At 37.9% G+C, this 15,767-nt stretch overlaps 1 protein-coding gene across 4 annotated transcripts in view; it reads right to left on the bottom strand.

Annotated features, from left to right (window-relative positions):
- SLIT3 (slit guidance ligand 3) overlaps positions 1-15,767 on the bottom strand; it is a 521,231-nt gene that overhangs the window by 424,562 nt on the left and 80,902 nt on the right. Inside the window, exon 1 of one of the 4 annotated variants that reach the window (XM_063348621.1) lies at positions 15,459-15,643. The exons of the other annotated variants lie outside the window; for them this stretch is intronic. Coding sequence (XP_063204691.1) covers positions 15,459-15,475 — 17 coding nt within the window. The 5' untranslated portion in view covers positions 15,476-15,643. Of the gene's footprint in view, positions 1-15,458; positions 15,644-15,767 lie in introns of those variants that run through there. 4 annotated transcript variants of the gene reach the window in all.

Below are 15,767 nucleotides of genomic sequence, written 5' to 3'. Positions count from 1 at the left end.
TTATTCTTTTATTAAGAGAACATTAAGTCAGTTTCCCATTGCAATTCATCAGGTACTCCTGTAAATATTGCAGTTCAGCTCAAGAAACACTAATGCCTTTGCCTGCCCGTGCACCACAGTTTAACACTGCCTCAGCTGTGTCAGGATGACTGCACGGGGTGGGATTCAGCTTTACTTCATATAGTCAGATTGACAGGAAAATCCATTTTCCAGAACCAATAAAAGACTATCAATAGGGCAGATTACTTCAGTAAGGCCCACAATCAAATCTATCAACAAAATCAGGAGAGCTCCAACCTAGCAGAAACGAGCAATCAAGAGGAAGGGTGATGATGTACGCAAGCAGCTTTCTTGCTCTCGAGCCAACATCTCAAGAAACTGCATCCTTAGACACAAGTCGATGAGTCACCAAATAAACCTGCAGGAAATTGGTCCTCTTTCTCCTGCTGCTCATTCAGTGACTTAAAATCTCACAGATCTAATCTCTGACCTTCCCTTCTATGGCACACGCATTTCCCATCTGGGCTGCGCACAGTCTGTTTCCACAAGGATTTTGCACACAAATAAACCAGAGCTATGTTTTGAAGGTAGTTTTCTCTGTACATCCATATACAGAGAAATCAGTCTAAATGTTCTCTCCTTGAAGTGTAAAAATATTTGCCAGGAGACACCATTTTGGTGCAGAGATTGTGAGGCAAGTGAAAAGAAACAAGGGAGAATGATATTCACCATAACTATCTTGTCGAATCACACATATCATACAGACCTATGAGCACAGATCCAAAGTCGGATCCTCTTAGGGCCACCATATTTAAACCTTTAAGGTGGGAAGCCCAACAGAAAGAAATGTACATTCCCAAAACCAGAGCTGAAATTTTTCCCCCTAAGAGCCCAAATGAAGAACTGACTATCAATCTGAGGCTAGCTTCCTGGCTTTTATCATAAAACATTTTATTCTTACGTATTCATTAGTAAACATTGCTTGTTTTCTGTTAAACAGCATCAGTTCGTGTAATGTGACAGAAACATTTAAATTCATTTTTTTACTTAGGTCTCTGTGTTAACGACACATTTATCCTAATGAGGAATTAAACACCCTTTTCCTTGGGGATTGGCTTTATGAAAAAGCTCAGCCACATCTCACCTCACCGGATCCAACTAGACTAAAGTCATCTTTCCCACTGAATGACATCTGAAACGGTGCCTATCACCGTAGGCTCTGTGAATACCTTAAATATATCTCTAGCAGATCCAAAGAAAGGTGTAGTATCTGCAAAAGCAGATGGTGTAATAGGTCTGGCCAGTTGGACAACAGCCCAGGTTTTCATACCTTAAAATCAATTGAAAGCTTGAGCAAAATGAATCCAGCAGCTTTCTGAATATGTCCAGATTTGCACTTCAGCATAGTTTTTGCATGAGCAACCTTTCTTCACAGTCTGGAACAGTGCTTAGCAAGATAAATGGAGAAAGCATGTTGCCATGTAATGAAAGTAAAACCAGAGTCTAGAATACAATCTGATGACTGGTATATAGCACATAAAAGAAAAAGAAGAAAAAAGAAAATGAAGCATACTGCTTCAAAGGATAAAATATTCCCCAAAAATGTCACAGTTAAATTCATGCCAGAGAACATTTATCTAAGGAATTTTCCTGTAGCACGCTATTTGTCGCCCTACAACATGTAATTTAGATTTGTACGTTTTCTTCCACCACCTCACACTCAACAGCCTCAAAGGAGCATCCAGAGTAAACAGAGACCACATGAGAAAACCCTCCTGACCTTAGACGTTATAATGGAATTTAACGTTCATCGTTTAAGGTGCAAGCCTACAGCAGGCTTCCTTAGAGTATATATCAGCACACCAATATTTCTAGCAGGGAGAGCCTCTTAAAAGCATGAAAGAACTTAATGCAGAAACTGGATTACTTTTTTATTATTATTTTCTTTACATTTGCAGTGGGACTGCTATCTGAAGTTAACTATTTCAATATAAAGACCTCCTTTTTCAAGAAGAAAAGGCAGTTTTGAGATGTGTTCATATAAACAGGTTACACCAAAGAGGGCTTCCTTACATCACTGATTTCTGCAACCACATGAAGCAGCCAAGGACTCAGTGTTAATCCTTCATTTGATCAAAAAGAGAAAAATGTAAATAATCTTCTTTTATACTAAAAGACTGCTACAGAACTTTATATAGGAATACAAATCTGTTTGTAGCACCCACAGAAAATTATTTAACATACAATAGCCCTTTAGGGAAGTATGATATAGTTAAACGGTCAACATTACAATTAATTGTCAAGGCTTGCCTACACTCACAGAACAGCTGAAATCAAGCATCATGCTCTAAGGCCTCAGTTGGTCATCTGGAAGAGAAGTGTGATACCTTCTTCCTCCTCTTGAGCCCTAATTAGATCCATCTATTTTTTAATTTCTTAGTTTATTAGTTTTTAATAATTTAGTTTAATTTAATTATTTCAGTTTTTCATTTCTTCCTAATTTTTCCTAATGTCTTACTCATTATTACAGATTAGGCACATCTAGTGACAGGGTAGTAGAAGGTGCAGATCCCTGCGTTGAGATCACATGTGTGACAATGGGGGTTTTTTTCCCCTCAAATGATCAGAATAAACTTACTCCCATAAAGAGAGTGGGCGTTATTTTGGATTAATTTTTCCTGCCTGTAAAATAATACTCTTCATTCTAGCTTTCTGTAACTGAAGACATAACTAAGTTCAAGGGCAATACAGCACTTTTTGTGCAAGTCTCTAAGACCTTGCAACCTGGTGCTGCACTGTTCTCTACCTGTGGCATACAACTTACTTCCCACAATCAATAAAACTTTTAGCTGAAGCAGCTTGGAGTTCAGTTAAGCACGATTTGGGTGAATGGTAACAGCATGGCATATACATAAATTGAAATAAAGATGGTTAAATAGCACCTCAGGGTCTCAGGCACCATAAAACTACAAAGCATTCACAGACACTGAACGGTCTTCTCTTGGGGGATGATCATTCTCACAGAACTAGATTAGACCTATTGTGTCACATTTTGCATCTCTTCGCATCATCTTAGCTTTTAGAAGTCAGCCTGAAATGTGTACTCTTTTCTTTACGAGCTGCTGTCATCACATAAAGATGTCCTCTGAATCCTGTTCCCAGATTTGGCCACTGCTCCCTTCAGTTATCAAATACTTCAAACATCTGCAGGCTAAAACCCTGACACTTTTATATAGCGTAATCTTAACCACCCTAAGTAAAAACTACTCGAGCACAGAGTATCACCGTGTGGTTTTGTAGCTAACATTTCTCCATAGCATTTAAACTTACTTTTTCTCATTCAATGTAGTATTCCTAGATCTCTGAAGCTTAAGGAGCCACACAAGTGTATAAGAACAAAAGAAAAAGTTGCATTTAATAAAAATACTTCGGGAATTGGATATTTGAAAGATATCAAATCGAATTAGTCTCAGTGATCTAAAGAAAAAGTGGTAAACTTTTTGAAGCAGTGGCAAGAAACACAATACAGAGCCCTACAGTGTATTTATTTTCTGAACCAACCTGATGTGTATTCACATGTAGTTTACAAACCCAAATGACAAAAATAAACATTATTTGGTTCACAAAAATTATTCCCTAACGAAAAAGCTCGATAACATATTACATCGCAAATCTCTAAACTAATTTAAAAAGCAAGCAGATACTCAGCTCTAGCAAGAGCTCTTTTAACAATGGCTTTTGTAACTTCTTTGTTCATGCACACTTTGTCATTTCTGTCACCACTTAACTTTTACCTAGGCATCCTTCACCTTTTCTGACCAATTTTTCTCTCTAGACTTAAGAACTCTGTTTATTTAATCCCTGCCTATGCCCTGCTCTCACCTGCCACTCGAGTTCGATTTGGTATTTATGCCTACTACTACATAATATCATGCACTTCTAAATTTAAGCACCAAGCCAGGCTCTATTGCTAAAATGCTTAACCTACAGATTCTTGATAGTATAATAACACGTATAAATACTTCCTTAAAATCCTACTGATGAAAGACAAAGAACATTTGTTTTCTTTTGGCCAAATTAGCTATATTTGGAATTTTTAACTACTGTTGGAATTGCACTAAGATTTCTATCAACTTCAACATATCTAAATAACCTGCTTTTGTTTTTAAATTAAGGAAGCATCACTGCCAAAGCAGCATCTAATTCCTTAAACAAGTTGTCACAAACAAAATAAAAAAATAAAAAATGTAGCTTCTCGAATTGCTGGAAATGTTTAAAATAAGGCTTTCCAGCAGAACCTTCCATCCATATTAACTTCAGAACTCAGATATTCTGTACACAAAAGGAATGTCCTACTTATACTAAGCATAGAAACCCTTCTGTATTTTGTCAACAATGTCATTACATCATTATCTCTTGAGTAGCACAGCATCTTTACAAGAAGTTTTTAGCATCTTTCTTTCATTTTTGTAATATTGAAGTTTCTAACATAGGAAGGTTATGATTCTTTCAAGTCAAGAGTCAGATTTTGTAACTGTATGGATACTTTTTCCTTAGAAACAACAAAGCATAATCATCGTATGTCTAAAATAGACTTAATTCTCTGCTAGTCCTCTCTCAATATAAGGCACTGAATTGCCACGTTTTCGAGATACTGGTTTGCAAGAATCCTTCCCACTCTATATCAACCTCTTCATCAACTGCAGGCAGCAGCTCCAGGAAATGTAATTATTGAACAGTCTTGTATGTTTTGTAACTTGAACTGAAAAGCTCTAGTCATCTAAATTCCCCGTAACTACTCTTTAGCACAACAAAACCTTCTAATTGGAGCCACCAAAAAAAGGAAAAGTCTCTTATTAAAAGGTAGACCGCACAACAGAAAAAGAACACCACAGATGCTGAATTTGATTACAGTTATACCATACTATTGATTTTGAAATGTTGTAGGGCTTGGGTTTATTTTTTCTTTTAATGAAGTTTGTTAAACTTATGCTACTTCTCTGCTAGTCAGTATTTCTCTCGTTAATTACCAGTTTCTTTGATTTAAAGAGATAGTCCATACTTGGATCACCAAGCAACCAGCATACTGAAAGTCACATATAAGAAGAAAATAAACTGAAGACAGCATCACTAAGGTCTTCCTAGCAATATGATCACAAAAGACACTAAGCTTCAGCTTAAATATGTTAGTTTGTTGCCATAAGAGGGATTAATCAGCTAGTACATAGTACTAGTAGAGAACACTATAAAGGCACATGTGTGTGATATCTGTAGATGCGACGACAGCTACTAATTGTCAATTTTTACACAAGAAGTCCATTACAAAAGTTGTACAGCTCAGGACAATCCACAACCCATCTGCAGACCACAGGCAGCTCAAATTCAGACCTGCCTGTAAAATATCACCTAAATATACACTGTTTTTCCTTGGTCTTAGCACATTTTTGTTCTATGGCCTTTCAGCAGCCCCAGTAAACAGGACCTTGTAACACCTAAAAGAAACGGAGCTGTGAAGCCAGGTTTCATGCCTGCAAGCACCTTACTGACTTCACAAATTCATCAATAGCCAAACTCGTACCTTCTCAGAAGTTATAGTTCAATTTATAATCCAGCTCTTCAGGAACATACATCACCATCTTCCCTTTTCAACTTTTTCCACAATTTCACTAGATACACCTACAGAGCCATACCAGTGTTCCACTCTCCAACCAGCTAGCTGTAATCATCACATCATTCTGCTGGGGAGTGAGCCGCAGTCAAGGCTCCCCTCCGCAAACTGCTGCTCTTGCTACAGCTGCCTTTCTCAGCATGCTCAATACAGAAGGCAAACACATCTATTTCAACATCACTGCCCTTCCACATCTCACTCACACGCCAGTACCACAAGGACCTCTTGACGTTTTGTGCTGCAAATTTTATGTTGCACAACAAGTTACTGTCAAATGAACTTCAATCCAATCAGCAAAGTACAAAAAGGCCTCATGGTCTTTTACACCTATGTCAAGACAATGGTAAAAATGGAAGACAGCAACACAGCAGGGAAAAAATACCACTGTGCATCATGTTGAGGTGTGCAACATTACAAATTAAATGCACATTACAAGTTAAACTCACCATGAGCATAATTACTTTGCTCTGTTTTTTCTGTCACTCTGTGTTTCAGGTTCTTCTCTAACTTGCTAAAGCCTAATGACAACAGACTTTTGACACTAGTGCTTTCCGGGCTTCTCGCTTATGAGAGGTGCAAAAGCCCTTCCAAAATGTAAAAGATCTTGAATCTACAAAAATAAAAGGCTTGACAAGCACCCAATTATTGTATATGTTCCAAAGAGCAGCATCTTGACATAATATGGCCCAGTCTTTTAAAACTATGTTTGGCCAAGGTACTCAGCAACATGATACAGATTTTTATTTTTTTCAATTGGCAATATACTATATTAGGTCACAGAATACTTCATTTTCTTCGAAGTCCACAGACAAATAGGAAAAGCTGTTAATTCTACAACAGCATTTAAAAGAGAAATCTTCTGGTGTTTTGCCTCAGAACAACCATAATTAGAACAATTTTGAATAGAAGAGGTCACGTATCAAAAGCTTTTCTCTAAAATAAAAGAACACTTAAAAGGGACTAAAATGCTTCAGCTTTTCTCCAAATGGCAGGTACTGTTCTCATTGCTTCGCAACCAACTGCTGACGCCCTGCAGCAGCAGCTGTAAGGGACAGCATCTGTTAACTAAACATGCATTGATGTGTTGACTGACAACCAAATAAATCTCACCATCCTGTGACAATTTTATTACTTCTTCATTTACAAACTAACAGGCTGGCTGATCAGACCAACAGCTCAATCCTCATTCATGTTTTTCCACTCTGAAATGACTAGCACTTGGGAAAAATCTGTTTGCCTCCCTATAGCCTCAAAGAGCAGAAACCTGAAGCTGGGCTATTTTCTCTGAACGTCAGGTTTAGTTATGATACTAATCCAAAATGATCACAACAAAGGAGAAAAATATACTCTTTCAATGGCAGAGTAACAGAACCAGTGAAAATCGGACACTTGTTTAATCTAGCTTGCATGGCACTTGGAGGTCAGACTTCATATGTTAGCTTATACGTCGCCATTAAGGAAGGGAGAGTTATGCTGGAAAAGCAAGTTGTCCATACCATGCTAACCTGGAGAAACACCAATATACATCCTCTTGTATATTGTAATTGTGTCACCCGCAACTTCAATTCTAGCGCAACGCTAGAGAATATCAGTAGCTTTTTAAGCATCAGTATCAAACAAGAAATACTAAAATTTATCCTCTAATAGTTTTACAATCACACAAAACCAAATCATCTTTTTTGCATGATTACACATGACAGTAAGACCATAAAAGCATCTGAGACATCTCCAAAAGCCCACAAAAGATCACCCAGAAAAACAAAGGCAAGATATCTAATCAGTGAGGTCAGGAAAAACTTATTTGACAAGATTATCACCATATTGTAAAGTGACTCCAGGTAGGAACAGAGCACATCATCATGTGCCACACATCTCCAGATACACTTTACAGCTTTGTTCTAGATAGAGTATTTAATCTGTAATTTAATATTGCAAAGGAAAATGCAACGAATCAAAGATTAAGAGTTTCAATTTCCTGAGAGGTTTTTCAGCCCAGAGATTAGCAGTTTAAAACTGTACATGACACATAATGTTTTAAAATGCTTAAACTTGTCTTCGGATTATCTGGTTATATCTTAGCATACTTAAATGTGTTATGGCTTAAGCTTTGTAAATTGACTGGGTTTTTTTTCCTATGCTGAGATATGTTTTGGCTTGAAAAATATTTTGAGTCTTTAGGAAAAGGTACTATGAAATAATTCCTGCCCACTTTTAGATTTGCCTTTCAGCAGTGCCCCTGCCTGTACCCCGCTGCAGTTCCAGGCAAGCCGAGCTCTCTGCACAGACACTGAGCCCCAGGAGCATGGCAGCAACCCACGGAGAGAAAGGTGCTTGAGAAAATGAAAGCTTTCTCAGCAGTACCATCTATTTTAGCCTTAAGGAAAAAAAAAAAACCATCATCAAACCAATGTTTTGCATGTGCATTTTATACAGTTGTGCCCTGGCTTAATTCTACTTGAGGGATGCCCAGGAGCATTCATCCTGTAGCTGCCGCTTGCAGACACTGTTCACACCTGAACCCAAGGCAAGGGCAAGACCCAACAAGCAGCTCTAGAGCTACCAGTGCCCAGTCAAAAAGAACCGTGCCTTACAGCTTTCATTGTGAGCAGCTGACGCTAGTCCTTTATGCAATACAATGCATTGTCTCTCATGTTTGGATGCCAAAGTGACAAAGTTTTACAGTCAGAGCCATCCTTTGCTAGCTGACTGCTCCACTCCATCACACCAGTTCATGTTCTAGGTAAAGGTTTCAGCTGATATATTTACCATTTAATCTAATGCATCATCCAAGTTTTCAAACCTGAAAAATACAATTTAGAACAGAAAATATAAATTATATTCTTGGGGCAGGGGTGAGACGAGCGTTTGTGTGGAATTATTTTTTATTATCTGCTTATTGAATCAGATAACTTCATAATTGCTGCTGGAGAACAGTAGCATTAATAAAAGGATGGTTTCCATGGAGAACAAGAAAGGTCAAATCATAATTTATTGAAAAGTATTCAACTATCAGTTAAGACTGATACATACATTTTTAAAAACAAAAAAAAAAGGCATCTATGTAAATTGTCTGCATTGCTTATCATCTGCAACTTGAAGGCAACATCTCAGGTAAAAGCTGTCATTGAAATACATTTTTATTGCAAATGAGAAGTTGACAGGAAGATAAAGCAGGTGAAAAATAGCTAGAGGAAAGAGTTACATGTCATGCAGTCATGGGGTGAGGTGTGCACATAGAATTTAATTTCTGTAATTAAATGTCAGGTTACAAAAAGCAAGAATATAATTAGTTCAGCATAATTTAGTGCTATTCAGATGGAACTGGAGCCTTGTGTACTCACCAAACAATTTGTACTAAAACAACACAAGCTGTTCAAACAAATTGACATTTTTAATTCCTACTTATAACAGACCTTTATTATCAGTTTCTGAGATGGAATGTTTATTATGAATACCAAATCTTTCAAAATACTTTGTGAAGGATGAATCTAGAAAATGCCTGAGCCATTTATCACAAAATAATCAAGTCAACAACAGAATAATGTGTATCAACTTAATAGGATCACCTAAAGAAAGGTAACACTACATGAAAAAAGGCAAATAAAATCCTTAATTTAATAAATTAATCATTTAATTGGGTTACGCAAAACCTTCTACACTGAGAAGAGATATGGGTATTCCTCTATATGGAGGTGGAAAGTACAAGAGAAATCTGCTGGTCTTGATATTGTTCCAAATAACCCCCTTCTTGCATTATTAAAGCATCCTTTCCTCCAAGGCACTCAAGAACTGAACTTTTTTAACATTTAACGTTTTTTAACATTTAACTCCGAAGTATTTCATATCGATACCTGTGATCAATAGGAAATACTTTTATAAGCATCCTTATGTTCACAAGAGATGCACTAAGTACCACTGATCTTGAAACTCATCAATATCCAAAATCCTTACTCAAGAAAGAAACCCTCAAGTAAGGATTCAGAGAAGAAACCAACAAACCACAACCCAAGCTTCAAGATCCACCCCTACAAAAGTGAAAATTTGGCTGATTATTTCAAAATATGATCAAATTAGCATCTACCTGTTTTTAACTTTACTCAAAGCATTTCTGCATCAGAATATATTCCAAAATTTGCATTGATTCTACTTCAAAAAAAATTCTTATTCTTCATTACAGTCAAAGCAAGTAATCCTGCATTTATATCTAATTATATTCAGAATCTGAATCATGTAGCTGCCTAGTCTTAATCTCATTTAAGAAAAGATTAACCTTTCTTGACTTTTCACCACAGAATCAACTCCTGAGAATTACAATGTGAGAAGGGACACATGACATTCATGCATCCTGTGCCGTTAAAGCACATTTCCAATTACTATTACATTGCCTGTAACAGACTATATAAACTATTTACATGAGAAACTGTCTGTATTTCATGATATTCTAATTAGAAAATACCAAAGGATGTGTCAGAACAGTCAGTTTCTGCACAAGACCGAAAATGTTTTGATTGCAAAACACAAAGTAATTACTTCAACTCTATAGTAATGGAAGATGCATAAACACTCTTGTAGCCGAGTAACTAAGGTAAAACCTGGCTAAAATATTAAAATAATTGAAAATACATCTACAGAAAATGAGCAATGCTGACAGTGAACATGACTTAGCTGGATCAAGAAGAGTACTGTCCCCCCCCAGAATGATATTGCCAAAGGAGTCACTTGAAATTACGTTTCCTATCTGACCAATACTCGGGCCCCATATATATTCATATATTTTGAATAACCCACAAAGGTTCTTAAAGCTTCAAGACTGAGTTCACTTTTATTTTTAAATATCTACATGGGGGAAGGGCATGAAGGAGTGTCGATAGCTTGAAACTGGTTACACAACCATATTAATAAAAGGGAAGGAATTCTTCCAGAAATTAAGCAACACATCATGCAGAGATATCAGCCTTGAATTTACAGGAAACACAAAAATCTTTGGAGAGGAGTGTTAGAGAAAGCCGCCAATGGTCAGAATGTGAAATGGTGTACCACTAGTGATAGAGCTTGTTCAGAATGATTTCTTATTACAGGAAGGAACTGGTAAACCACGTACTGTTAAATGCATGGAAGTCAGCTTCCTCCTCCCTAACCGGGCTTCTCCTACAAAATAATTACACCAGCAGTACAAAACTCTTCATTTGAACTGGACAGCAAACACTAGGGCTTTGCAAAAATAATTGTTGAGAAACCTCTTCTTTAGAGCTGCACAGAGAACTCACAGACTGAAGAGATTAAGATACATCCATATGCTTAAAAGTGACTTTGTGATGACCGGTGAAAAGCGCCTAAACACACACACGCAATGTAAGGCAACCAGTTGTGTTTTGGACTCTCTCTCTGCCAAATACTTTCTTAAGCTAATATTGATATTTTAACCACAGCTCAAATTCTCTAAATATGCCTTTATAGTGGATTGCTTTTTCTGGACATTTGCCACTCCAGACATTATCCTTCGTTAATGACAGAAACGGGACTAGCCCTTGTCAAGAAACAGCTTAAGAACACACATTCTGCTTTTCTTTTTTTGAACACAGAATATGGAAAACATTAACTTATTGAACTATACACAGCAAATATTCCTTTAAAAAGTAAACATCTGAAGTTCTTTTAGTACAATTAATTCTCATCTCCAGGTATTTTTTTAAAGTATTATTCTTACATGTCCTTGAATTAAGACTTTACTTCATCTCTGCAGAGCTACCAAGAAGCAGATCTTGTCAGACAGTTATTTCATTTGTCATGCTACAATGAGTGAAACGCATTATACCGCTGATTTTACAACACTGAGTGAAATGCCATGTTTCCTACATGTTATGAAACTATACATCAATATTATGTACAGCCTCTGTGGTGCCTTCATATAGTCTCTGGGATTCCTTCTAGCCTCTTACTTCTCAACTTGAGCATTTCCCTTAAAAGTGTACTACAAATAAAACTGATTAGCCTAACTACAAATATAATATTATTACTGTAAGTGTAACATAAAGATCCCTTGTCTGTTTGTGGGTTTGGTGGGGTTTTTTTGTTTTTAAATATAGCTCTTTTTCCATTAACAGGAGTATGTCAGCTTTACTAACTGTATGCAAATTTTGATGCCAATGCAATCATTTAACCTCCAATAATTCAGACTAAGAAAACATGCAAATACAATCACAGCTCATCTGAGGTGACATCCTAACAATGCATCAGCAAAGAAAATCAAAGAGATCGAGGCCGCAAGCAAGCCATGGCAATGCCAAGACAATCCCAACAGCTGTTCATAAAACACTGAAGGACCATTTTTCTTCAGTAGCTGTTATTACATATTAACATTAGAAAGCCCAAAAGTGAATAACGATTTTTCCTTCACAGAACACCACAAAACAATACGTCACTCTTAAATTTCATAAGCAGTTAAAAGTTAAGGACTCTACTGCTATTTCTTTAAAGAAAATTTGTAACATCATGTGTTTCAAATATTGTCTTACTCTGCTTTTTATTATTAAAATTGGTTGACAAAGACATGTCAGAAGCAGTTCCTATGACAATCATTGCAAATAAGCAGAGTCTTGAAGAGCAGACTCAAAACTCTGCAGGGGAGACAAACTCTTCCATCCAGAAGAGAAACCCATCCAGAGAGACCTGGACAGGTTGGAGATCTGGGCAGAGAGAAACCTTATGAAGTTCAACAAGGGCAAGTGTAGGGTGCTGCACCTGGGGAGGAACAACCCCATGCACCAGTACAGGTTGGGTGCTGACCTGCTGGAGAGCAGCTCGGCTGAAGGAGACCTGGGAGTCCTGGTGGACAACAGGATGACCATGAGTCGGCAATGTGCCCTCGTGGCCAAGAAGGCCAATGGCATCCTGGGGTGCATCAAGAAGAGCGTGGCCAGCAGGTCGAGGGAGGTCATCCTCCCCCTCTACTCTGCCTTGGTGAGGCCGCACCTGGAGTACTGTGTCCAGTTCTGGGCTCCCCGGTTCAAGAGGGACGGGGAACTGCTGGAAAGGGTGCAGCGGAGGGCTACAAAGATGATTAGGGGACTGGAACACCTCTCTTATGAGGAAAGGCTGAGGGATTTGGGTCTCTTCAGTCTGGAAAAAAGACGGATGAGGGGGGACCTTATCAACGCTTATAAATACTTAAAGGGTGGGTGTCAGGAGGATGGGGCCAGGCTCTTTTCAGTGGTGCCCGGGGACAGGACAAGAGGCAATGGGCACAAACTTGAACATAGGAAGTTCCATCTCAACATGAGGAGGAACTTCTTTACCCTGAGGGTGGCAGAGCACTGGAACAGGCTGCCCAGAGAGGTGGTGGAGTCTCCAACTCTGGAGACATTCAAAACCCACCTGGACGTATTCCTGTGTAACCTGCTCTAGGTGACCCTGCTCTGGCAGGGGGTGGGACTAGATGATCTCCAGAGGTCCCTTCCAACCCTATGATTCTATGATTCTATGATTCTTCTTCCAGTTCTGCCATGTCTCTAGTACAGAGGCAAGACCGTTCACTTGTGTTCATTTTAATTAATCAGTATTTATCTTTTCTGTTTGGACAGTGCCTTTCTATGAACGTATATAATACCTGACAATAAAACCAAAGCATCATGTGCTGTATACTACAAAGTTTAGGAGAGACCAAGTGAGATCTAACTGTCAGCAGTTAACTGTCAACTGTCTTTGAATAGGTTTGTAAAGCTGTAGGTAGTTGAGTTCAACTGTCTTGCTGAAGGGGATTTGCAGTTGGCAAAACCCACACACAGAAGTTTCACAATGTTTTCAAGATTTGTTCGCACGTAGTCACAAACACTGAATTTTCCATTCATTTTTAAAATTCCATCAAGATTCAGAATCCTCATGGAGTTGTATGCCTCTTTAAAAAGGGAAGAGAATAAAGAAAGATGAAAGTTTGCAATCCATATGTACTCTCTCATAGCTCATAGTTAATTTCCAAAAATTTGTATTGGCTATTTAAAGACCGAGCAATGCATAGATTCGTAAAAGTTTGCTGAAGCAGTTACATACTATAAATTGTTCTTCATGCTCCAGCCATTTATCCAAGGACAAGAAGGTTTTATGCAATGTTTCAGGTGTCATATAACGTAACAACTAACGTAAATTGAATACAATCAACTAAAGTGGCTGGTTTTCCTTTCAGCTTGTGTGAGGTTATACAGAAAGGTCCTAATCTTCTTAATGGGACTTCTCTGCATAGCTAAGTACACCAGCAGCTAAAACTCTGGCAAGAACCCCCAAAGCTAAAGCGGTTAAATATACCCCCACACAATATAGCTCTGCTGTTAGAAAACAATCAAGTACAACACCATTTTGTCTCCACACAACCCGCTCCATCCTCTCCATGCATTCAATTTTGTCTGTTAGGGGATTTGTAATCTTCTCAAAACTCGAATGCTGTTAAGTCATGTCCAGCAACTCTCCTGGTGGATATGGAGGAGAACTGACACCAATGAGCTGATGAGCACTCTGCTATTTCTGCTAATCGAATAACAACTTGGCAATTTTCTCACTACTGATATACCCCTAAAATGTACCAAACAAGCAGCAGGAGCAATCTTCCATGGCAAAAAAATAAAAGCATGAGGTTTAACTATTTAAGTGACAGCACCTCCTGCTGAGAAGCAAAACAGCTGTTTATTGTAGAAATTACCCATATCTAAACCAAGCAGCTTTTATTTAGCTTAACAGGAATTATTTTGCAAACTCTTTCAACTACTTCACTGTTCACCTAATAAATCCTTGAGAATTAAGAACTATTGCGTATGCAGTTTATCTGTTGTATATTCTGTTATTTCTTATATTCGAAAGAGAATTTCTGATGTATCTGTATTCTGCAGCTTATAAATTTCTGACAACTTTATGTATAGGTTGCAGAGCTTCCCTGTGAGACAGAAGTTAAGCAAGTAGATGCAGTTACTACCTTTGACGAGGCAGGCAAGAGTAACAAGTTTCACTTCATGGGATCAGCCACCCCCTTTTTAGCAATTCTGTTAAGACTAAAATATTGCGACAGCTTCCCAGATGCCAGAGTCAGACCCTGAGATTTCTTTTTTTTTTTTCCCCCCATTCCCCTCCTAGACACAAAGGGGAGGCACAAACACATCCTGTCCTCAAGAGGAGTATGGAGCATGCAAAAATAAACAGCTTCAGCACCACATTTACCTTCCAAATAAATACCTCTACCCTCTTTAATTGGGAAAGATTGTTATAAAGTCAAAAGGTGACAGAAGCCTTTGTACAGGAAAAGAACACGTACTGAACTAAGAGCTTTTAAAAATAGCCTAGGCAAAATATACTTACTTTTTTTCTGCTCTCCATAATCAGCAGAAGTCTGTGCAACTTTACACACAAAATAATTACATGTAATCAGACACTTTTGTCCAAAGATTACCATTATCATTGATTTGCTCTGAGCTGCTAAATTAATTTTCCTGCAACGAGACAGTTTTTCAAATAGAAACTGTTGATCTGTAGACAAAAGCAAGGCTAACAACACTTAAAGGGAATTAGTTCTTAACATACTTTGTACTTCAAGAGAATGAAAAGTACATAGAATATTTATTCTTCTAAATTCTCAGAGAGTTAATATAGACAAATTTAACAGCTGGCTTCCTGCCTAAGCAAGTACAAGAAAATTGTTTGTATTATTTGCTTAACTGGATTTTAAAAAGCCCAGAAGAAAAACATACACAGGTTTCCAACAGCAAGGACCGAGAACATTTACATTGCCTGGCTCCATATCCCTACTCACCTCTGAGGAACGGGCATTAACTTACCCTTCTCCACTTCAACTCCCCCTGGATGCCGCTATTTTACACTCTTCTCTGCACTTTGCTGGCTTTGAACACCACACACATTTTCTACACAACTGTAAGAATTTGTTCAACACTTAATAGGACAAGGTCATTTATCCTCATTGTTCAGCTGGCAAAGGCAGAGGAAAGATTTCGCTGCCTATAGGCACCTGCAGAAATATTTTGCAACTACATGTAGCTTGTACAGTTTTAGCCGAGTACCTCCCGTTTTAATTTCAGTGCTAACACAATCTGTCAGCTAAAAA

Source organism: Chroicocephalus ridibundus, chromosome 11 (genome assembly GCF_963924245.1).
Source record: "Chroicocephalus ridibundus chromosome 11, bChrRid1.1, whole genome shotgun sequence".
NCBI lineage: Eukaryota > Metazoa > Chordata > Aves > Charadriiformes > Laridae > Chroicocephalus > Chroicocephalus ridibundus.
Note: the sequence above shows the minus strand (reverse complement) of the source record. Positions and strands in the feature narration are given on the sequence as shown.